Source organism: Pteropus alecto, unplaced genomic scaffold, assembly GCF_000325575.1.
Source record: "Pteropus alecto unplaced genomic scaffold, ASM32557v1 scaffold113, whole genome shotgun sequence".
In the NCBI taxonomy this organism is placed as follows: domain Eukaryota; kingdom Metazoa; phylum Chordata; class Mammalia; order Chiroptera; family Pteropodidae; genus Pteropus; species Pteropus alecto.
Window position 1 is genome coordinate 8,499,377 of NW_006433949.1, and position 25,240 is coordinate 8,524,616.

At 39.8% G+C, this 25,240-nt stretch overlaps 1 protein-coding gene across 1 annotated transcript in view; it reads right to left on the reverse strand.

Annotated features, from left to right (window-relative positions):
* The window catches only part of LOC102897418 (sodium/glucose cotransporter 1), a 58,038-nt gene that overhangs the window by 2,989 nt on the left and 29,809 nt on the right, over positions 1-25,240 (reverse strand). The window contains exons 8-14 of the mRNA XM_006908730.2: positions 22,169-22,389; positions 18,103-18,238; positions 15,526-15,633; positions 14,166-14,316; positions 5,401-5,569; positions 2,304-2,519; positions 11-39 (exon numbers count right to left, since the gene is read on the reverse strand). Of these exons, the coding sequence (XP_006908792.2) occupies positions 11-39; positions 2,304-2,519; positions 5,401-5,569; positions 14,166-14,316; positions 15,526-15,633; positions 18,103-18,238; positions 22,169-22,389 (1,030 nt within the window). The remainder of the gene's footprint in view (positions 1-10; positions 40-2,303; positions 2,520-5,400; positions 5,570-14,165; positions 14,317-15,525; positions 15,634-18,102; positions 18,239-22,168; positions 22,390-25,240) is intronic.

Sequence of the window (25,240 nt, forward strand, 5' to 3'; positions counted from 1 at the left end):
TCCTCTTGGCTTTCGTAAACTCCAACAGAGCCGATGGAGCTGCGGGGAAAGCAAGAGCATGTCACCACCCAGGGTCCTGTCACACAACCTGTGCCACGACTGGCAGCTGGGCACTGAAAAGAGATCTGGTTCTTAGACTCCAATAAGAGACGAAGGAAATGTGGGGAGGGATTTCAGTTCCGGCTCTGGTACCATGTGGTTGTGTGGCCTTGGTAAAGGGTGACACAACTTGCCTGGGCCTCAGTGTCCTTCAGCTGTATAGTAAGGGGTGGAAGGCAATGTGCTCATGGCTCCTTCTGGTTCTGAGGGTCCAGGAACCTGTGCTCTTTAGGGTGAGAGAAGCCACCTGCCAGCCCTGGACTGTTCCTTCCGGTGGAGGAGGCCCTCTTACCAGATGAATGGGACAGGGTAGACCCAGGAGCTGCTTTCCTTCCAGAAGCCCCTCCTGGCTGGCAGAGATGAGCACTAACTCAGTCCATGAGAGGCTTTACCTGGTTTACCTGGTTAACCTGGCCCTGGCCGAGCTCAGTTGCTCGAGCTCAATGAGGCATTTGTAGATGCAGAAGGGGGAGCATTCCCTCCCTCCTGGTCTGAAATTTCATTTTCTTCCTGAAAACATATATGGAAACTTTGAGAAGTAACAAAATCCAGCCAATTGTTGTTGCCTTTTTTTTTAAGGGTTGTAGTCAGCAGAAGCACAACTAAATCAACATTCCTCCAAGTCTATCCTGGAATAGATTTTAATCTATCATACCAACCTCGGTATATTTAAATCTCAACCCACCTCCCCACCCCCCAACATATGGCAGGGATGGGCTGGGCCCCCTCCCCAGCCAGCCCACTCCAAGAGCCACCCAAGCCCCACCTCTCAGCTAAGGTGTTGGAACTACACTTCTGCTATATTAGCGACAGAGACTGGGTTTAGCTTTTAACTGCTTCCTGATGATGCCATATGTATGTATTTGCCTTCCCAATTACACCGTCAGCCCTCTGCGGATGAGGTCCTGGGTGCGCTGGAAGAGTCTGGATTTACCTGCCCTCCCCTCACTCCACCCCCACGCAGTGGTAAGCAGAGGACATGGTCCAGTGCCTGGACATTAACACTGATCCACAAACGCTAATTCTCCTCTTCATCTCCCCCTCCCCTGTCGGAAGCTACCTTGTGTTCTCCAGAGCGCCTGGTCTACTGCTAGGCAGATGGGAAACACCCAACAAGTACTTGGCTACCTCAGAAGCAGGCAAAATCAAAAAAGGTGAGAGTAAGAGAAGGGAAGAAAAGAAAGCAATCTAAATGCTAAAACAGGAAATTAATTCCCTTTCCAGCCGCACCCCACCCCCACCCGCCCTTTCTCAAGGTGCTACAGCAGGGAAGTCTCCCTTGTGGCACGCCTGCTGCCCCCCACCCCCAACCTGATTGTTCTCCGCATTGGCTCCACCCCTCTTCCAGCTGGGCTCTATATGCAAGAGAGGAAGGAATCAAATGGAAATTACTAAGCAGCAAGCGTGGCCAGAGGGAAAGCCCAAGGGTGAGCTGGAGGACACTGAGGCAGTCTTCCAAGTTCATGGCTTTTACTCAAACCCCAGGCAAAGGAGCAAGAAAGGTACATAGTTCTTACAGACCCTTCTTCCTTCTGAGCTCCTTCAGAAACTTTGGACACCCAGGACCCTCCTGCTGCTTTCTAGCTCAGCCAGGTTCCTGACCTGCAGAGCCTACTGGCCCGGCCAAAGGAGGTGACGTGGTGGAGCTAGGTTGGAGCAAAGATGTGCCACTTACTAGTTTTGATACCTTGGACAAGGGACTTAACTTCTCTGACCCCAGGTTTTCTAATATTCCAACTGGGGTGACTGACAACTGTCTCCTGGAGGTAGGAAATGGCTGTGCCAGAAGAGGCTAAGAGTCGGCCACAGGCAGCTGCCTGAATTACTGACCCCTCCCGCTTCCTGTTGGCTTTAATTCTCTCTGGGTGGGTGGCAGCTGGGACTAGCCTGATTACATTAATTCATACTGAGGTTACGGAACTTAACACTTCTAAGGAAAATTTATATTTTAAAAGACAAACTTCTCATTCTAAGTAAATACCTGATTGGCGGAAGACTGTTGTAAAGTCTTCTAGTTTAGTTTTTAAGGCAGAGCTCTTGCTGTGTTACTTGCCTACATCTGATGCATCCTCCACGCGCCTGGCCCCCAGCCCTCCCACTTTCAAAAAGAATGTGGGCATTCAGCCACTTTTCTCCAAAGCTGGCAGCTCACTGGGATGCGGGACTATTGGTTGACCCCTGACCATTCTAATGGCAGCACTTACGTGTTTATCCAGAATTGGGTCTGTGAATAAGGAGATCCCCAGGATGGTGAAAAGACTGACTATGAAGAGGAATATGGCAAAATAGAGGTATTGTATGCTGCAGATGATCATAGGGCCCTCGTTGTTTCCTGAGCAGGGCTGGGGACAGTAGACAAACTCAGACACCATCCGAAGCAAGCCAATCAGGAATCCACTTGTCAGCCCCCAGAAGGCGCCCTGCCAAAGGAGGAGCCCCGAGAGTTGTTACATGAGAGGAAGACAGGTGATGAGACAAACCATCTTTAGCCTCACGTGACTGGTTGAATTCTAAAGTTAACCTTGTCATAATAACAGCTACAAATACCTTGCAGAAGCAGAGTGTGAGCACCAGTGCAGAAATACCTTCTTGGGCTGAACAAAGACCTGAGACACCTGTACACTCTTTTATGTCAATCAGAGAACTTAAACATTGGAAACACTTTTAGGTTAGATCATGAATAGGCACCTCAAATGTAATGTGTCCAAAAAGGCCCCAGACCTCTCTATCACTGTGAAGGGCACCTCCATCTCCCCGTCATCCCTGTTTTTTTTTTACTTTCCATCCTGCCCTACCACCAACCCATCAGCAAATCCTGATGGCTTGCCCTCTAAAATGTATCTGGAATCCAATCACTTCCCATCTTCTCTATGGATACCGCCTGAATCCATAACCACCATCTTTTCTCACCAAAGTGGTCTCCCTCTCCAGCTTGCCCACTGTTTCCATGGACGCCAGAGTGATCTCTTCAAAGTATATATTAGAGAATGCCATGCCTCTGCTTAAACTCTCCAATGGCTTCTCACGGTCCACCATCACAATCAAATCGTACTCACTCTTCAACTGACTCTGTTTGGCTCTGCCACTCTCCCCTTGGTCATTCCACTTTGGCCACTGTGTGTGACCTTCCTGCATGTCGAAACTGTCCACTTTGCTCTTGGCTCAGGCCTTTGTACTTGTCCTTGTCTCTGTTTGGGTCCTTCCCTAGATCTTAATATTTCTGGCTCATCCCCCACGGTTCAGATTCAAGGTCACTGTCTCAGAAGAAGTCTTTTCCTACCACCTTGGCTAATGTCTTTGTATCCTCTACCCACCTCCAGCACCTGCCCTGCCACCCTCCATCATCCTTTTTTATCTTTTAACCCATTTCCCATTTTTCTTTTAAAGTGCAGCTTGCTGCCAGGGTTAATTTAATTTTACATAAACATGCTCTTTGAGGCTGAAGCAAATCTGACTGGTTTTCAATGTGAAAATAAAATATAAAAACTGTTCTTGGAGTTATGTCTAAACAGAACTTGTCTCTAATCCTAATGTGACAGAAACGTATATGACGATCAGTATGGTAAATTTCAAAGCACGGAACTACACAAAGCAGAACATATAGGATTTGACATTTTCAGCCACCGAAAATTACATTTTGTAAATAGAAACACCACTACTAAAAACAGAATGCTATCGATAGAATGATGTCATTTGTTTCGAAAGACTATTGATATACTGGAGCGATGCGAAAATAATAATAAAAGTGAGATATTTTGTGGCAAACTTTGGGGGTAAAGTTGGGACTGTAATTCGTGAGTTATCTCAGGGTAACTGCTGCAGCTGAAAGCACTGCTGGTGAGTATACTTGGGGCAAATGGGAAATGGGTTAAACAGCACTGCACCACTATCAGAAATCTGTGTATTCACTGGGCAAAATCTGTCTCCTCCAATTAGACTATCCACTCTTTAGGAATGAGGACTTCCTTCTGGCTCTGCAGCTGTATCCGGAGCCTGTTTCAGGTGCGGCTGAATGTTGGAGGAGACAGAGGTTACTGTATGTGAGCAAATATCTCTGGAGAGAGTTCAAAGTGAAAGCCAGGTGGATGATCTGCAGGAACCATTTATTGAAGGAGATGTATAGAAAGGGAAGATCTAGAAACAGAAGGGTAGCAAAAGCCAGATGAGCATGCCATCTGAATCAGGGTCAGAGAGAGGGCCTGGAGAAGTTCTCTAGGTTGAAGAGGGCACCCACAATATGCCTGTAACCTTGGATCAGTGGTAGCAGGAGGGCCACTGCCCAGATCCCCAGTTTTCCTTGCTGATAGGCCTTGATACCTTAAGTGGGTGTCCAAGGTAAGAGGCAGATTCTTCTGAATGCCTGCCCCTCTTATCCATTCCCTTCCCAGGAGGGCAAAGGGAAGAAGCTCTGGCATTCCCAAGGCCTAGCCGCTCTCCACATTATCGGTGCTAAATTGAGTCCTGATGAGGTGGGCAGAACAGGGAGCACTAGCAGGTTCGTGTAGAGGACAGAACACCTGAAATGAGCCTGGGAGGAAGCATCAACCAGGTGGTGGAGGAAAAAGTGAACAGTCCGTGCAAATGAAGGGAGGCCAGGGAAGGCACTCAGCATTGCAAATCAGCAGGCGTGGCAGGGGTCTATGGGCTGTGCATGGAGAGGGCAAGGGCTGAGGGGCAGGAAGGGGCCAGATGATGGAGCACTTCAGACACTGTGCTCAAGAACTTGTGCATGGCCCAGCTACTCAGTGCTGTTAGGGGAAACAAGTTAAAATCTGACTCAAATAATAAATGAAAATATTCTGTCAAACAATGATTTCATAGTCTTATTGAAGAAACAATTGAACCATTCATTAGGATCTTTATTTAGTTTGAAATGTGGCTGAATGGTCCTCACTGCAGGGAAGGTGGAAGGAGCCCACGACTGTACATCCTCCTGTGAGTATGAAACCTCTTAGCATGACACATTCATGTACAGAGGCATTAGAAGAATACTTTCCTACAGCCAGATATATGTGAGGGAGGATCATGAACACTTTGCATTGTCTATGACATTATTGAAAGTGGATTACATTGCAAAGGGAGGAAAACAACATCAGAGCTCGCTTTTACCTCACATGCATAAGAGAGGGTGCGAACCTAATCTGCCCAGGAGGAAATCATCTCTCAGAAAGCAAATGATGCAACGTTGTGAATGCCTGAAGCGCAAGAGACCCTCCTAGGGCAACTCTGGCAAAGACAACTACGATATGAAAGCAAGCCCATACACTGTGCCATGTGGTGGCCGTGCCAACACCCACCTACCTGCTCAGTGACTCTCTTGGAAAATATGGCAAGCAGGAAGATGGCAGCAATGGGTGGCACCAGGTAACCCAAGACTGACTGCATGTATTCAAACAGCTGTTCACCATGTGTCACTTCAATAATAGGGATCCAGATGATGGTGGCAGAAAGTAAGAGTATAACAAAAAACCTGTAAATTAAACCAACAGTCAATGGCAATTTGATGAGTTTTTCCCCCTGCTGATAAAATATCTACAAACTATAAACTATTAACTCAATTATCCCTTAGGTTAAATTCAGGTACCCATTCATAAGTTTGGAGCAGAAGAGATAGCCATACTCCTAAACACTAATAGGGCCATATGGTTGCAGACAAAAATCTTTCAACTTCTGAACAAATAAAACTGAGTGTCCGTTTGCCTGTTACTGGATTATGGATAGATTTTTACCATATTTGGAGGTGGGTTTGGGGCAGTCATGCTTAAAATGTATAATACATGGAAAATATTAATTTCTTCAAAGGTGAAACATTTTTAAACATTTCGGACAGATTAGTATGGTACATGATTTTAAAGATTTCAGTAAGTTCAGAAACTTATTGTTTAAATTTTGCTAAAAATGTTAAGGAATTGAGTAGAAGCTCCAAATGTTCATTACCTTTTCTAAGTAAAAAAAAATTTAACGTATACCCAAATATAAAATTACACTAGGTCAAATATCACCCCAAAGATGAATAAATCTTATCAGTTCTGTGTCAACAAAAGCTTAAAAATAATAATCTTGAGAGAGTGAGTATAAGTTAGAAAAGACTAATACCTTGATAGCCAAAGAAGAGGTAAGGAAGTGAGTTCTAGCTCTAGTAATGAGAGACTAGCTGGCATGGGACTAAGCCTCCCACAGATAACAATGATAAATTCTAGATCAAACATAAAAACAAAAACACTGAAGAGTAGCCGAAAACAGGCAGAATCAGGGGAGGGGGGTGGGATTCAATCTCTGAAAGAATGGAACCATACTAGGTGCCACCTACATTTACCTACATTTCCCGAGGCCCTCCGTCGTCTGCATGGTGTGGGGTGGTTGAAAGTGTTTGGGGGAAAATTCCAGAAAGGTGGGAGCCCAGAGCAAGGGGGTCCAAATCTGTGTATAAACCCCACTTAAACCCTTGGCTGACCCCTGAATTATGCACATGGGGGAGAATTTCCAAATAGCCCACAACGAGCAACTGCTGGAAGGCAGAAAAAGATGAGCAAGATTTCAGCTCCTGCCTAGAGCGGAGAAGACAGAAACTGGAGTTTGAATCTCATCAAGCTAGGGGAACTATCTAACCACCTCAGGCTTTTCACTGAAACCCCTGAAAGACCATGCCTTGGACACTATATCCCAGGACTAAGAATTTGCTCTAAGACTAGAGCAAAACTGAAACAGATATCCTAACAAAGTGTAGAACCAGGCTTGCACAAGTTTAAGGTAATCGGCTAGTAAATTATCTGCATTCTCAAACAAAAACCAATACTCTTCAGAGGAATATGACATAGTCTTTACAATATATTATCCATAATGTTCAGTATACAATAAAATTTACCGAGCATGTGAAGAAATAAGAACATGTGACCCATAGTCAAGAAAGAAAGCAATCAATAGAAACTGAACCCAGGGTGGCTTTAGGTATTAAAATGAGCAGATGAGGACTTCGAAGCAGCTATTAAATCTACAATTAAGGACTTAAAGGAAATGATGATTATGAATTAACAGATGAGAAATAATGACGGAAAATTGGAAACTCTAAAACATTTTTAAAAATCAGTATAAATTTCAGAACTAAAAATCCAGTTTAGTTTAGGAAATGAAAATTTCACTTGTTGGTCTTTGAACAGATTGGAAATGGCAGAAGACAGGGCTAATTAACCTAACCGCAGACTGATAGAAATCTAAACAGAAGGACATAGAGAAAAAATTTAAAAAAATAAGCAGAGCTTCAGAGATCCGTGGGACAATATCAAAAGGATTAATGTGTGTAGCATCCCCCCTAAAGAGGAGAGGAGCAGAAAAATATGTAAAGAAATAATGGTAAAAAATATCCCCATTTTGATAGGGGGGATCTAATTCATAGATTCGGAAGCTTAGCAAAACCCAATCAGGATACACACACAAATGAACACCCACGTTCTATAACAAAATTGCTGAAAATTAAAAATTAAGAGAAAATCTCAAAAGCCACAGAAGAAAGGCTACATTAAGTACAGAAAGCAGTACTGTGAATTGTGGCTGACTTCTCATCAGAAACAAGAGGACAGAAGAGAATGGAAGAGCATCTCTAAAGTGGTGAAACAAAAATACTGTCAACCCAGAATTCTACATCCAGCAAAAATATCTTTCAAAAATAAAGATGTAAAACACATTTTCTTATGAAAACAAAGAGAATCGGTTACCGGCAGACTTTCATTATAAGACATGCTGAAGAAAGTTCTTTAGGGTAAAGGGAAATGACATGGATGGAAACTCAAACCCAAAAGAAGGAATAATGAGCACCACGTCGTTGCAGGTGGCAAGATTTCATTCTATTTTATGGCTGGGTTAACATTCTATTGTATATATGTATCATTTCTTTATTCTTTCACCGATTGATGGGCACCCAGCTTGCCTCCATATTTTGGCTATTTTAAATAGTGCTGCAATGAATGTATGAATGTGCATGTCCCTTTGAAGTAGTGTTTTGGGTTTCTTTAGATAAATACCCAGAAGTGGAATTACTGGGCCCTTCTTTGTCTCTTATTATAGCCTTTGTTTTAAAGTCATTCTGTCTGGTATAAATATTGCTACCTCAGCTTTTTTTATTTTTCAAATTTCTTCATTCCATTTTCATGAAGTATCTTTTTCTATCCCTTTACTTTCAGTAGTGCTTTCAATCTGAATTGAATCTCTTGTAGGCAGCATCTGTAAGGGTTTTCTTTTATCCATTCCGCCACCCTATGTCTTTTGATTGGAGGATTTACTTCATTTACATTTAAAGTAATTGCTGATAAGATGCAGTTATTGCCATTTTATTATTCGTATTTTTTATCTTTTATCCCCTTCTTCTTAAGGAAGTCCCTTTAACCTTTCTTGTAACACTGGTTTGGTGGTGATGAACTCTTTAGCTTTTTCTTGTCTGGGAAGGTCTTTATCTGTTCTTTGATTCTAAATGATAGCTTTGCTGGGTAGAGCAATCTTGGTTGTAGGTCCTAGTTTTTCATCACTTTGAATATTTCTTGCTAATCCCTTCTGGCCTGCAAAGTTTCTGTTGAGAAATCAGCTGACAGTCTTTTGGGAACTCCCTCGTAGGTAACTAATTGCTTTCCTCTTGTTGCTTTTAAGATTCTTTGACTTTAACCTCTGGCATTTTAATTATGACATGTCATGGTATGGGCCTCTCTGGGTTCACCTTGTTTGAGACTCTCTGCATTTCCTAGGCTTGTACATCTATTTCCTTTGCCACATTGGGGAATTTTTCCATCATTATTTCTTCAAATAGGTGTTCAATTCCTTGCTCTCTCTCTTCTCCTTCTGGCACCCTTATGATGTGAATGTTGGTATGCTGGATGTTGTCCCAGAAGCCACTTAAACTGTCCTCATTTTTTGGATTATTTTTTTCTTGTTGCTGTTCTGACTGGGTGTTTTCTGCTACCTTGTCTATCAAATCACTGATTCAATCTTCTGTATCAGCTGATCTACCGTTGATTCCCTCTAATGTATTCTTAATTTTAGTTGTTGTATTGTTCATTTCTGACTGGTTCATTTTTATGTTTTTTATTTCCATTTTTATGTTTCCTAGCTCTTTGTTGAAGTTCTCACTGAGACCATTGAGCATCCTTATAACCAATGTTTTGAACTCTGCATCTGATAGGTTGCTTGTCTCCATTTTGCTTAGTTCTTTTTCTAGAGCTATGTTCTATTTTTTAATTTGGGACATGCTTCTTTATCTCCCTACTTTGGTTACCTGTTTGTTTCTATGTATTGGGTAAAGCAGCTATGTCTCCCAATCTTCGTAGAGGGGCCTTATGTAGTAAGTGCCTTGGAGGCCCAGTGGTGCAGTCTCCTTGGTCACCTGAATGGCGTGTTCCAGGTGTGCCCCTTGTGTGAGCTGTGTGTGCCCTCCTGTTGTAGTTGAGTCTTGGTTGCTGTTTGCATATCAATGGCTGATTGGTTGTGAGGACTGGCTGGTGACTACAATGCAGGAGCTGTTGTGCAGGGGCTGACCCTATGGAGCAGGACTCACTTTAGTCAAGCTCTGGTGCTTGCCCAGTCTGCCTTTTGCATGTGTCAGTTTTGGAGATGGTTGAGTGGTGCTCTGGTGTCGTCAGAAACTGTCTACTGAGTGTGTTGGCTTTGGGGCCTCTTCAGAGAGGCTCTGTTACAGGCCAAGGTCAGCTGCTGCCTGAGCCCCATCCAGGGACACTTGATATGAACTACAAAGTGATCTGCATATGGTTGAAACTTCTGCTGGGCTTGGAGGTACCTCATAGAGGATAAGCTGTGAAATGAGGTCAACTGCCGCTAGTGCCAGGTTTGGGACTACTTAGCAAAAGATACAGGGCATGCTGAGGCCAGATGCTGTTTGGTTGAGTTTTGTGAACCTTTGAGAGATTTTAGGAAAGTCCATAGCATGAGATATATGCTTAATGTAGAGATTACATGCATAAAACATGCATATATGGTCAACTAATATGGGACAAAGGAGCCAAGACTCTTTGATGCAGAAAAGACAATTTCTTCAATAAATGGTGCTGGAAAAATTGGATATTCACATGAAGAAGAATGAAATTGGACCCCTTACAGCACTCACAAAAATTAACTTGAAATCGATTAAAGACTTAAATAAAAGACCTATAACTGTAAAGCTCCCAGAAAAAAACATGGAGAAAAATTTCCTTCACATTGGTCTTGGCAATATTTTTTTTTTCAATATAACACCAAAAGCACAAGCAACAAAAACAAAAATAAACAAGTGGGATAACATCAAACTAAAAAGCTTTTACAGCAAAATAAAGAACTAACAAAATGGAAAGGCAACCTATGGAATAGGAGAAAATATTTGCAAACCACAATCTGAAAAGGTGTTAATATCCCAAAAATATAAGAAAGGCATACAATTCAATAGCAAAAAGCCAAATAATCCAATTAAAAAATTACAAAGGACCTGATTGACATTTTCCCAAAGAAGATATTCAAATAGACAATTGGTGCTCAACATCATTAATTATAAGAAAAATGCAAATCAAAACAATAATGACAATGATATATTATCTCACACCTGTTAAAATAGCTGTCATTGAAAAGACCAGAGATAACCTTTGTTGGCAAGGATGTGAAGAAAAGGGACCTCTTCCTTGTGTACCTTTGGTGGGATTGTAATTTGGTGCTACCACTATGGAGGTTCTTTAAAAAAGTGAAACTAGAACTACCATATATGATCCAGCAATTCCACTTCTTGGTATATATCTTAAGGAAACAATCATTATCTAAAAGAGCTATCTGCACCCCCATGTTTACTGCAGCATTATTCACGATAGCCAAGACATGGAAATAACCTAAGTGTCCAATGACAGATGAATAAAGAAAATGTGGTATTATACACAATGGCATATTATTTAGTCATAAAAAGAAGAAAATCCTGCCATTTATGACAACATGAATGAACCTGGAGGACATTACGCTAAATGAAATGTCAGACAAAGACAAACACTGCATGATCTCATTTGTATATGGAATCTAAAAAAACAGAACTCATAGAAACAGAGCAGATTGGTGGTTGCCAGAGGCAGGGGTAGATGGTAGGGGAAATGTGTGAAGGTGGTCAAAAAGTACAAACTTTAAGATAAATAAGTCCTGGGAATGTAATGTACAGTATGTTGACTATAGTTAACAATACCGTATTATATATTTGAAAGTTGCTAAAAGAGTAAATCTTAAAAGTTCTCACGTCAAGAAAAAAAATGTAACTATATAAGATGATGGGTGTTAACTTCTTCTAATCATTTCAGAATATATACATATATCAAATCATTATGCTGTATACCTTAAACTTATAAAATGTTGATTATATCACAATGAAACTGGAAAAAATGGTGTCTTTTCTAAGAAGCACATAGTTGGTTTTAAAAATAGTCTGCTAATCTTAACCTTTTAACTTAGGTATTGAGCCTACTTACATTTCATGAAATTACTGATATATTTGGGTTTATATGTGCCATCCTATTGTTTTCCATTTAACTCACATTTATGTTCTTTTTATCCCTTTTTAAGTTCTTTTAAGCTAATCAAATATTTTATTAGTTATTCCATATTTTCCTTCCATTAACTTGTTAAACATTCTTGAACTTTTCTTTCATTGCTTAGTCTAGAGATTACATGCATACAACATATTATAGTCTGGTACACATTTTATTTTTATTATATCCCAAATAATTCTATTATCAGATAATAAGTTCCATTTAGTTTTTTCTTATTTTCTCTGCTATTATTGTTGTATATTTCTTTCCATGTTATAAATCCCATAGACATTTTTTTCTTATTTATGTTTTCAATAGTCAATAATTCATTTATATTTCCTACATATTTACCTGTTCTGCTCTTCATTCTTCTCTGAAGTTCAATTCTTCTATCTGGGTTGTTTTCCTTCAGCCGGAGGATCTTCCTTTTGTATTTCTTACAGTGAAAATCTAATGTAATAAATTCTCTCAACTTGCATTTATCTGGAAAGTATTTATTTCATCTTCCTCTTGGAGAATATTTTTGATGGGTACTGAATTCTAGGTTTGCAGGCTTTTAAATATTATCTATCTATTTATTTATTTACTTACTTATCTATTTATTTATTTGTTTGTCTGTTTGTTTATTTATTTATTTTTACTAGCGCTCAAAGGTGTCATTTCATTGCCTTCTGGCTTTTACAGCTTCTTTCGAAAATTCTGCTGTCAGTCTTTTTGTTACTCTTTTGAAGATAATGTGATTTATTTTCCTCCGGTTGCTCTTTATCTTCAATTTTCAGCAGTTTCACTATAATGTAGTCTAGGTATGATTTCCTTTGTATTTATCCTGCTTGCAATTTGTTGAAATTCTCAAATCTCTGAACAGTTGTCCACTAGTTTTGGGAAATTCTTGGCCGTTATCTTTTCAAAAGTGCTTCTATCCAATTTGCTCCTTTCTGTGATTCCAACTGTGTTCCGGGTGTATCTTTCTTTTTTATCTGTATATTTCAGGTTTGAAATTGTCAATTGTTCTATTTTCAATTGACTAACTGTATCTTCTGCTATATCCAATAAGTTCTTAACCCACACACTGAATTCTTAATTTCAGATATTTATTTTTCAATTCTAAGAATCTTTTCAATCCTTTTATAAAATCTGTTCTCTGCTGAAATTCTCAGTCTTTTCATCTATTTTTGTACATATTTTCCTCTATTATCTTGTACATATTAATCATGGATATTTTAAAGTCCTTGTTTGCTAACTTCACCTGTGGGTCTACTTTTAGTAAATGTATTTTACATTTATATATATATTTTTTACATATATATTAGTATAAAATAGAGTTGTAACGAGGGATATTCCTGCATTGCTCCTTTCCAGTTTCTTCATTAACTATAATGTAGGCTTTTAGGCAATATAGATATATTTTATCATGTTGAAAGGTACCCATTTTACCAAATACCTTTCATCATCTGTGAATAGAGACATATGATTTTTCTTTTTTTCCACTGATTTTTCTCTTTTGACCTATTAATATGTTGAGCTATATTACATTTCTTAACATCAAACCGTCCTTATATTTCTGGGAAAAAAATCACAGTTGGTAATGAGATATCATTATTTTAATATTCTCTTAATATATTGTTGAATTTGTGTCTAATATTTTATTTTCAATTTTTGCATTGGTATTTAAAAGTGAGGTTAGTCTTTAGTTTTAATTTTTTTCTGTGCTATATTTAATAGGTTTTGGCATCAATATCTTGAGCTTCATAAAACAAATCTTCATTTTTTCTATGTTCTATAACAATTTAAATAAAAGTGGTACCTGTTTCTTAAAATTTCTCAGAAAAGTGCATTTGAACTATGAAATGCTAACCATAGTGTGAAGGCAACCTCAAAAGCAGCAGTTAGATGGATAAAATAGATGAGCAACATGCACCTTGATGCAAGATAAAGAAAGCGTATGGGTAAAATGTAGGCCACATCACATGTGTGTAGGCTGGATGTGGTCCAAGGGGCAACCAACATGAAACCCTATAGAAAAAAGACAGGGACCATGTTTTGCATATGTTTGAATCCCCCACTCCATCCACGCCCAGCATGATGTTGTGGCATTGTGGTTCAGAGCATGGCTCTGAGATGGACAAATTCTCCTACTTACTGTATGACCTCAGGTAGATCAATTCTCTTCTCTGAGCCACTTTCCCCCCATTTTTCCAAAGACAATAAAATTTATCTTTAAAAGTTATCATGAGGACTAAATGAGATGAAACAGTGTATGTAAATTTCCTCACAAGGACTATGTTGGGGATACAGTAAACTATGCTCATTTTTATCACTGCGATTACTTAATGTTATTCCCAAGTGAAAATAATTTTCTTTGTGATTATAAAAGCAAGACATCTTCATTGTAATGGCAGCAAAGAATACAATCATTCTGTATATAGACAGGATGATTCTATATACAGTATTATAGCCTAAAATTTTCACGTAATAACATTGTGGTCATCATTTCACTGACAGTAGTTAACTAATGCAATTAGAGGAATCCTTCACCTTCCTGATAACATGAGTTCAATTTCAGTAGCCATAGGCCGTATCTGGGAATAGATGTCCATTGTGAACACAGCGCTGGCACTGTTGAAACTAGAAGTCAGGGAAGACATGAAAGAGGCCCATAGTGCAGACATCATCAAACCTTGTATACCTGAAAGAGAAGGGACATTTCCTAGACTTTCAGCTCTGTCCACACCAGGAGATGCCTTAGGCCTCCTAAGGAACTTTTCTATAAACTAAATTTTATCCTACAAAACATTCAAATTTTATTTGGAGTGAAATGCCATCAAGGCTGTAGGCAAGTGATGCTGTTCCTTGTGCCTCAGTGCCCTCATCTGTAAACTGGGTGTGAAAGTACTTACTACATAAGGCTTTTGTTAAGATTAAGACAATTTAAGTATATGGGTTAACACAATTCCCAATACAAAGCAAGCACTCAATAAATGTAAGTTATAAACATAACAATCTAGTATTATTACCTGAAAGGCCACCTTGCGGCAAGGACTTTGCTCTGTTGAGAGATTTCTGTGTGCCTTTGGGAGAGACTGAGGGTAAACAGAACCTGAACTGAGGGTCTGCATTAGCAAGCTCCCACCATATTCAGTGGGCTACTTGGTCCAGGCAGAGACTAGTCTCCGTGGATTTGCCTTCCTTCAGGTGCCCTACAGCCCACTCTCACTTGCAGCCCCGGGTACTCTAAGACAGATTCAGCTGGAAAAGCCAAACAACTTCCTTCCTGAACTGTGGAATGGTTAGTATTTCCTTCAGTTAGATTCCATCTATATCATATTTTATGGAACAGTCTCAACTTTTCTAGCCTATTGATCTCCAGAGCTAATATGAAATTGTTTTTTAACTATTTCCATGGATTTCAGGAAACAGATGAGATGAATGCACAGGCTCACTGTCATCTCACAGCGAAAGCCATCTCACTTTGGGTGAACTGCACACCTCATTGCCTATCCCATTGGATGTGAGCTCTTTGAGAGCAGGGCTAGGTTTCTGTCATCTCTGCACTCATGGCTTAGAACAATGTCTAGCACGGTGTGGAGCAAAGGCACGAGTTCAATTGGGGAAGTGAACAATGCAAATCCCAAGCACAAATGGTGCCTCTGAGAGCACATGCACTGCCAGTGTGAATGTGTGAGGAGTGAAGAGGAAGGAGGCCCAGCTCCTTCCCTCAGGGCAAGAAAGTTTCTTTCTACACAACTAACTTGTCCCACTGGACAGCCTACATTTCTACTCAGAAGAATGGGCTGACCGGTGGACAAGCCCTCACTTACAGCCCGAGGGCAGAGGCTCCAATGGGGACACAGATCATGGGGTTTCTATGGCCTTTGATGCAGGATCCATTTCTTACCTTTGGGCATTAGCTTCATCACCAGCATTGGGTAGGCAAGGGAGCTGCAACTAGTTCTGGTGCCACAGTACTTTTCACATTCAGAAGGTGTAACACATGCCACTTTTTCTGCAATGAGAGATACAGTCACACCAACACATTGGCCTTAGAGCTCTAAAATTTGAGACTAGGGAAAGGGAAGCAAATAGGAATTATAAATTCCTAATTTATTAAATTCTTGGTCTACTGGTGACTGCTCCAATTTATGATCCTACACACTCTTCAGGAGCTTAGGGTGGAAGCAAAAGCTAGGAGTTAGGCACTGAGGAACCAAATGAATTAATGCTTCTACCAATTTATGGTCTGACCCAAAGCAAGTACCCTGACCTTAAAAGCCTTTAATGATCCCAGCTACACGTTAGGAAAACAATCGGATTATTCATCCACATACTAATGCGTGTGAGCAACTCATAAACTTCCTCCTTTAGCCCTGACAGGTATGTTACTTTAAGAGTATTTGGGGAGAAATTTTGGACAAAAGGAAGTAAAGGGTGTGAGTGTGATATGCTCATCAAGAGCTTAAATACAGGATATAGTTAAAATGTAAGAAAAAAAACAAAAACAATAAATCAACATAGACTAGAATGAGGCAGGATACTGCCTAGGTTTATGGGTTAAGCAAGCTATTTTACTGGGGACAGCTATCTCGCTTAAGAAGCAGTTACCGATTATCTAGAAAAAGAATGTAATAACTCAAGGGGGTGGCTACTATGAATGTTTGTTTTCATTTGCCTATTCTCCTTTCCTCCTACTTTGAGTAACAGGACCTCAATCTGACTTGGTGTGGTTTGGGAAGGGCCCAAGAATAAGGCCTGGCCATTCTGGAAATTCCTTCTCCTTAGTCACAATGACTGGTCTGGTCTCTATCATTCAAGTGAGTTCCCTAGGATTCATCTGGGATTTCTGCGGGAACTACTGGGAAAGGAAACACTCATTCTGTGGGGGTTGTTGAGCTGGTGGGATAGAGGCCTGGTGCTGATGATGACAATCTGGCTACCAGACAAGGTTGACACCAGCTCAGAAGAAATAGGAGCTAATAGTTCACATCATTTTCAAATAAAAGCCAAAGTAATACAAAGACCTATACAGAAAACCAGATTTAGAGAATCACACCTTGGCAGTGTCTGGCCCCCAGCTCTGACCAGGAGAGAGACCCAGAATCTAGGGCCAGAAGCATTCAGGTTAATAGAAAAGCATATTCTTCCAGGAACATGGGCAGGTGCCCAGCTTTCATGATAAATGGCTTTCTGGCTTTGTACACTTGGCATGTGTAAATAGATCTGTGTGTGGCCATTTCTGAGGACTACAGACAAGTGGTTCTGGGCCCTTCACCATTCCAAGTGCTCTCTCCGTACATTCCATGAACTCCATTCACCTTCTAGTCAGAAGGCTAGAGGGAGTTTGGGTTCCTGAGGCCCACTCAAGCTAGAGGGGGAGCTATTTCTCATTCCTTTTCCCCATTCCCTTAGCAGCTTTTAGAATCCAAAACACATACAATCCTGCCCAGTTTTCTTCCTTAGCGAGCGCAGTGGTCCATGGTATGGAGTGGGGTTGGGGAGGCAGGGCTGTGAAGCCCAGGGGACTTTGGGGTCCTGGAGAGCACAAGGGCCTATTTTCTATTTAATGAGGAGGAACCACCCATGAGATCTAAGGGTGCTGCCTGACAGCCAAAGACCAAATGTGGGAATGTTGGAACATAGCAGTCCTTTCTGTTAAAAGTGGAAAGGAATTAGGATTAAAAAAAGAGGTATGTCTTGGGGACAGACTGAAGGATGAATTAGGGTTATAAATGTCTCCTGTACATGTTACTGAGCAACGAGAAGTGTTTTACATTCTGACTGGTTACAGCACTGCAGCAGAAGACTCACGAAAGTTGCCGGCTTTGCCTCAGTGGCTGCACCTATCAGAGTATGTGCTCCATAAAGGGTGAATATTCGAATAAACAAACCTGGTACCCTGAGAAACAGTACAGCTAGTAAAACTAGGTTGAAACAGGGATGAGATACATCTGCAGAATTATGATAGCCCATTAAGGAGAAAAGGGATGTTTCTATAGCATTTAATGGAAAGAATGTGGGCCTCAGAGTCAGATCTACTTTGGGGGTCATATCAAGCTCCTCCTTCGACAGGCCTCATCTGTCCAATGAGGCTACACAAACCCACCTCTGGGGCTGTGAGAGCAGCGATGGCATCTGGCAGACCCCCAGCACAGTGCCTAGTATGGTGCTTCCTGTGACAGAAGGGGAGGATCTCAACCTTCCTGTGGATTGTGCCTTACGCCATGGCAGAGACTGGGCCCCGGCTGCAGGGAGCATCAGTGGCTCTTTCCTGCCTGACCTTCTCTCTTGCCATCTACCTCCATGGTCTCTGCCAGACTTCTCAGCTGCATCCCTAACCCAAACCCATTGCTCCCAAGACAGCAATCTAGGGTACCTTGACACTAGTATACCATGGGAGACCTGACAACCCCAAATGTTCTCTAGATCTCTAAGACAGGAGAAGCTGATCAGGGTGAACACATCAGAATCAAGAATTTACCCGGGTACAGGATGCGGCTGATCATTCCTGGCATCACTATGCTGAACATGGACAGCAGCTTCAGGCACCCACAAAAGACACAGCCGCCCTTCACGTGAGATATGTTCTTCCCTGCCAGGCACCGCTGGACAGAAATCTGCCAAGGAAATACAGGTGGGTGAGGGGGGTGATGGCTTTATCTGAGTGTATAAAGCCCAGGCTGCTTCACAACAGATAGGACAATTATGACCTGCTGTGTTAGCCGGATGTGCCCTCTGGTGGATTTCTGCTAAGCTGTCCACCCCAATCATCCAAGCATCTCTGGGGCATTCGGGGCTAGAAGAGATGTGTGTGACCAATGAGCACGTTTTGCTCAGTGCACAGCTGCCTGAGGGGACAGGGATGGTGCACATGACCTTGGCCTCATTGCTAGCACTGCACACCAATCATTGCAGCACAGTGCTTGCAAGCTGCCCCCTGGCAAGGATGAGATTCTCTCTTAGAGGCTATGGCACATCTCTGCCAGGAAGGAGGAGGAGAGCTCTGTGACATCAATCAAAGCAAAGGTGGGTCCCTAGCAACAAATGAGTGGTTAGAACTGGGACCAACTTCATTCATCTAAATTGAAATGAATTAGTATAGACCTTTAAAACGCAAAAATCTCCTAAAAGATGTTTCATGACCCATTTCATGGGGCTCCTGCTGTAAGCGGCAGTGTGCACTCAGGCTGAACAGAATGGTACAGCTGGCAGGTGCACAAGCACTTAAGAAAAAACAGAAAGTCATGGTCCAGTGCATCAAAACAACACAGTATTATGTATGCACTAAAATTACATTCTTTAAGAACATTTAAACAATGTGCAAAAGTGCTCAAAGTGTGATTGATGGTAACTAAAAGGCACAGGGTACAACAACCATAGCATATACACCGTGACTCTATACCTAGGAAAAAAATCACAGGAATAAATCAACATGATAATAGTGGTTAGTCCTGGGATAGTAGAATTAACAGGCCGGATTTTCATTTTCTTCTCTATATTTTCTTTATTTTCCAAATGCATTATTTTAGTAATAGGAGGAAGAACCCCAAAGTGGGTCTACCTCATGCAACAGGTATTGCTTCTCAGGAAGTCTGGCATCCTGTTGCTGGTTCTCAGTGAACATGGCCTCTGTTGAGCAAGTTAGGGGCGGAGGGTGGCACGTAGCCAGGCTGCATTTCCTTGTCTGTGTTTAGCCCTGTGCACAGAAGAGATTGTCTCTCAGGGAAGAGAAGAAGCAGGGCAAGGGCATAGACTTATTCTGAGGAAAAACTGATGAAAAGGGCATTAAATTATTCCAACTAGAAATGTCCTAAGCACTTTCATATATTGTTATTTAGTACAAGAAAAGGATTATTGTTTAAAAATGATGGTGGGACAAAGGTCAATAATTTTCCTACTGTCAATTTGCCTTTTTTTAAATTCAAATTTCTTCTGAAATGATTTTCTTCACTAGTTACGGAGTTATATATTCTACTTCTATGTTTTAATTACTGTTCAAATTTTAACACAGATATAACTTCAAGTCTAAAGGAAATCAATATCCCCACCCTTCTGAATAATTTAAAGTCCATAGCCAGATTTAACTCCAAACTGTGGTCCAATATTTTAGTCTTGTTCTGTTTTACTTCCTATATTCATAATTATGATGTAATAAGTAGCCAATGCTGATTTGCTCAAATCAAAAAAGCCAGTACTTTAGATTTCCTCATGTGTCTGTCAACATCTTTGCTAACTATTCCTTCTTGCTCTTCAGTACTTCCTTTTTCTATATGTACATCTTTTAATCTTCTTTAGAGAAAGTAATGTCTTTATTTTACCCTTGGTTTTGACATGTTACTTAGAACATTGAGCATTTTACTCTACATTTAGGTTACATTTTTGCTACTAGGAAGTCTATTGTCAGTATAATTGTCTTCTTTGATAAATACAGGTAACTTTCACTCTCAGGAGACTTTCAAAATCTTCTCCTTGTCTTTGATGTTCTGAAATTTCATTATGATGTGACTTTGTGTGGATTTTTGAATTATCTCTGCTTGAGAATCATTGTGATTCCTGAATCTGATGATCCCTGCTGTTTCAACAATTGTAAAAATTCTCAGCATTTTCTCCTCAAATATTGCTTCTTTTCCCTCAAATATCCCTTTTCTTCTGGAACACCAATGAGATGTATTGTAACCCTCATTCTACCTTCCATGTTACTTTCTCTTTTACATTTTCCATTTTTTACGGTGATTTCTAGATAATTTCTTCAGTTTTTTCTTCCAGGTTACTATTTTTTCTTCCTTTAGCTGTGTTTAATCTGATGTTTTAACAGTAACTGAGTTTTACATTTCAATAAGTATATTTTTCATTTCTATGAGTTTGATTTTTCAAATCTGATCTTTTTCGATAGAATTGCATTAATGTTTTCAGTTCTACTGTTATTTCTTTAAACACTTATTTTGTATTTGGTTATCTAACACTTCAATTTTCTGAAATGTGAAGGTATTAGTTCTGCTGTTTCTTGCTCAAGGTGGTTTGATTCATCCAACCTTGAGCAAGAAACAGCAGAACTGTGGGGGCTCAGGCGGAGGAGACATTTATTTATGGGAATCCTGTACAACCTTAGTTAGAGTGCGTCCCTCCAGAGAGAACTTGCTGTTGCTTATGCCAGGCCAGTGAGTAACAAATTTTGAATGAGTTTATGTTCATTTCTTTCCATGGAGTTTTCCTGATCATACAAAGTAAATTTAAAACCCAAACACACAAGGAAGGCAAGCCTGCCATTATGAATTCTCAGAGGACACTGTTTTCCTCCTCCTAGAACTCAGGTTGAAGCACTTCTTTTTTTCAGTTGTTTCTCCTTGCTGGTGGTCAGATTTTTTCCCTTGTTCACCTTTTCACTGAGGTTACAACAGTGGAAAGAATCCAAGTTCTACATGGAGGGTTCACTCTGTACCACTCATGAACTCAAGACCTCTCACCTGTTCTCACCTGGCCATTTAAATATGAGCCTTTGAAAACCAAGCTTGGTAAATGCTGTCATGGCATTGTCCATGTCAATGTCAGCTTAGCTCTTTTTATTTTAATTCTGTTTTTGGAAAATCTCTAGAGATTTCCTTCCTTTCTTAAGAGCTCCTTTATGAATATAGGAAGACGTCTGTTATATTTTAAAAGGATCATACAATAAGTGACATTTTGTGTCTGGCTTCTTTTACTTAGGCTAATGTTTCCAAGATTTACCCAAGTTGTAGCATGTAGCAGTGCTTCATTCCTTTTTATGGCTGAATAATATTCCAATGCATGGAGATATATTTTGTTTATTTATTTATTAATTGATAGATATTTGGGTTGTTTCCATCTTTTGGCGATGGTGAATCATGCTGCTACGTGTGCCTCTTTTTTACTTCAGTCCCTTCCCTTGCTCTAGAAATGACCACTTTCATGACTATTTAATTCTTCCTTGCTTTTCTTTACAATTTTTTGATTTGTATACCTAACTAACATAACATAGCATCGGCTGTGCTAACCTTTACATAAACGTAGCCTTCGGGATCTAGCTTCTTTAACTGGCATCATGCTTTAAAGAGGTATCCACGGTACTATGGGTAGCTGCACTTCCTTTTTATTTCTACATTGCCTTTTTACTATATGAACATTTCACAATTTATTTAATGATATACCATTAAGGGAGAGCCAGGTAATTTTTAGAATAAGTTTGAGTCCTTAAAAAATCCAACTGAAATAGTAATTGGTCGCATTTAATTTATTGACTAAGTTAAGAGAACTGACTTATTTTTCACATCCAAACAACTGTGCTTTTTAGATAATGATAGGGAAGAAAAAAAATGAAAGCAGTTGGTGTGTTATAGATGGGGCTGTGGGAGAAATTTCTTTTAAACAGAATTTCATATAAAGTTATTTAGGCACTAAATAAAGATTGGAAAAGAAACTTGGCTACTGAGTGCATACAAGCCCACAGATACCTGTAGCTGCATCTAGTCTGGAATGCATCCAGGACCACCAGCACCCAATGCAGTCACTTCAAGTGCAATGTATCTAATTACCTGATCAGTGCACCAGTAGTACAAGGAGATGATGGAGATGCCAAAGACAATTCCAGGCCAGGGGAGGTCTCCCGTAATGGGATCTCGGAAGATATGGAAAGAATCCAGGCGAGGGAGGTAGCATTCTGGCTTGGCAGTCCAGTTTCCTTCATGGATTATGCTTGGCTTAGCATTTAAGTAACGACGCAGTAGCTCCTGGTATCCTCCCACTTCTTTAAAGGCTTAAAAACACCATAAAATTGATCAGTACCTTAAATTGTATGATAACACATGTCTAAAGAACCAAGATTGCAAAGTAAGACCCAATTTGATTAACTGAATCTAACATAAAAAGTGCAATGGACTGACAAATAGTAGAGACTGTATGTGCCTAAGAAAAGATACCATTTATTTCAAAGAGAAAGAAGAGTATAGTGGACATTGTGGCCATGTGCCCAGCAACCCCTGCTCCCGCTGCTGGCAGCAGAACCTTTCTTTCTAGCTGCATTCCATCCTATGTGGCTTAGATGGGCCTCATCAATCTGTCTACCATTCCAATCTGGTATGTAACTCAGGCCTGGCCAATGCTCCCTGTCCCCTGGTCAGTGACTGATGGAATGGACTTGAAACTCAATCTTGGCTAATCAGAATTGTCCCAGGATTCATTCTTCTTTTTAAGGAACCAAAAAAGTCTGCCTACTTTCTTTGGGGTTCTCAGCTAGTACGGCAGTTTGAAGCTCTTTTGTCTACCCAGTTCATGCAGAACTCCAGATCTAGCTATGCCTGAGGCAATGTACCCCAGGAATTTTTAGCTATGTTAACCAAGAGAGTACTTATTTGCTTATACTAGTTTTGAACTGAAGTGCTATCACAAGTTATCGAAAGAATCTTGACTAAAACAGAAATTAATATTTGCTTTCCTGCATTGCCAGCAAAACATTTATGAAACTTCATATTTGAAATTTGCTTCACAGCCTGTGACATTTCTCCCTCAATATTCTAAGTGGTGTAAAATCTTAACATTAAAGAAAAATATTTTCTAAAAGGCTCTAAAACACCCATAATTCCACATATCTAACTGAAAAACACTTTTATTTTGACATATTAAACCATGTTCTTTGATTTAGACTACATTTTTGAAGTAGGTTCAGAATCATCTGGAGTCAAGACTGGTCAACGAAAGGACACTGAGTGACTATGATTATCAATAATAAGACACCTCATAGCCTTTCTAAAAATGAATTTCATGTGCATTTTTTAAAAAGGTGAAATATAAAGCTACAAAGTTATTGGAAGAAAACAGGAGAATATCTTTATGAACTTGCGTTAGGAAATACATTCTTAAACAAGATACAAAAAGGAAAAGAAAGGCTAATAAATTTGACCTCAAAATTTAAAATTTATATGACTGAAACCAAATTAAAATTTTTTTAGACAGAAAGAAGAGATTTGCATCGTGTATAAATGACTCCTATTCACCAATAGCCAAGGAAAACTACTGGAAAGAAACATGGTAAGAATGTGAACAGGTAATTCACAAGAGAGGAAATACACATGGCCACTAAGTATATGAATAGATGCTCAGCCTCATCGGTGTCTGGAAACTTCGAATTAAAACAAAAATAAGATACTTTTCTTTCCTTCCCCTATTGGGCATATTTTTAAAAAGTCTTAAAATATTGTTAGCTGAGAGATTAGGAAACAGGGAACAGGAGATTCTCAAACATTGCTGAGAATATAAATTAATACAGTAGTCCTCTTTTATCTACAAGGGATACATTTTAACATCCTCAGTGGATGCTTGAAACCAGATAGCACCAAACCCTGTATATACTATGCTTTTTCCTATATGTACATACCTATGATAAAATTTAATTTATAAATTAGGCATAGTAAGTGATTTGTAACAATTACTATAATAAATTAGAATAATTATAATAATATACTCTAATAAAAATTATGTGAATGTGGTCTCTCTCTCTCAAAATATCTTATTGTTCTGTACATTTTCACTTAAAGGAAGCACTTTATGGCTTCTCTTGGCATATCCAAATTGCCAGTATCACTACTCTTGTATTTTGGGGCCATTATTAAGTAGAATAAAGGTAACTTGAATACAAGCACTACAATATGATGACAGTTGATCTGATAACTGAGATGGCTACTAAATGACTAAATGGCAGGTAGCTTATACAGTGTGATTCACTGAAAAAGGAATGATTCATGTCCCAGGTGGGATGAAGCGAGATTTTTATCACTACTCAGAATGATGTGCAATTTAAAACTTATGAATTTTTTATTTCTGGAATTTTCCATTTAATATCTTTGGACTGCAGTTAACTGCAGGTAACTGAAACTGCGGAAAGCGAAACCACAAAAAGCGGGGACTACTCTACAACCAATTTGGAGAGCAATTTGGGGTATTTCTTGACAAAGCTTATTTCAGTAATGTAATGTGTTTATTCCAGTAATGTAAGATTGTGTTAACATTCAAAATCAAGTCAATGTAATGCGCTGTGTAATTTACAGGATAAAGGAGAAAAATAATCATCTCAGTAGATATGGGAAAAAAACACCTGATATAATTCAAGGCCTATGATTAATGATCTTAGAAAACTAGGAATGGAAGGGAACTTTGATAGTATGATAAAGAGTATCTACAAAGAAATTGATAGCAAATATTTTATTTAATGGTGAAATATTCAAAGCTTTCCAAGACTGGGAATGAAGCAAGAATGTCTGCTGTCTCTACTTCTATTCAACACTATACTAAAGGTTTTGGCCAGTGTGATAACACAAGAAAAAGAAAAAAAAGGTATAAAGTTCAGAAAGGAAGGAAACAAAAAGATAACTTCTTGACCTGAGTGCTGCTTACCAGAGGGTGTTCACTTTACCCCAAGTTAAAAATCCCATATTTCATCTAGTCACACACTACTTTGGGTTGTGCACTTTTCAGTAAAAGGTTTATTACAAATCCAAAAACATAAAAGTTGTAATAGATCTCTATTCACTGACAGAGAAGTTTGCCTATGATATAGTACCAGAGATAGAAAAACAGGTACAAAATTTTGTTTTGATTCTATTAATACATAT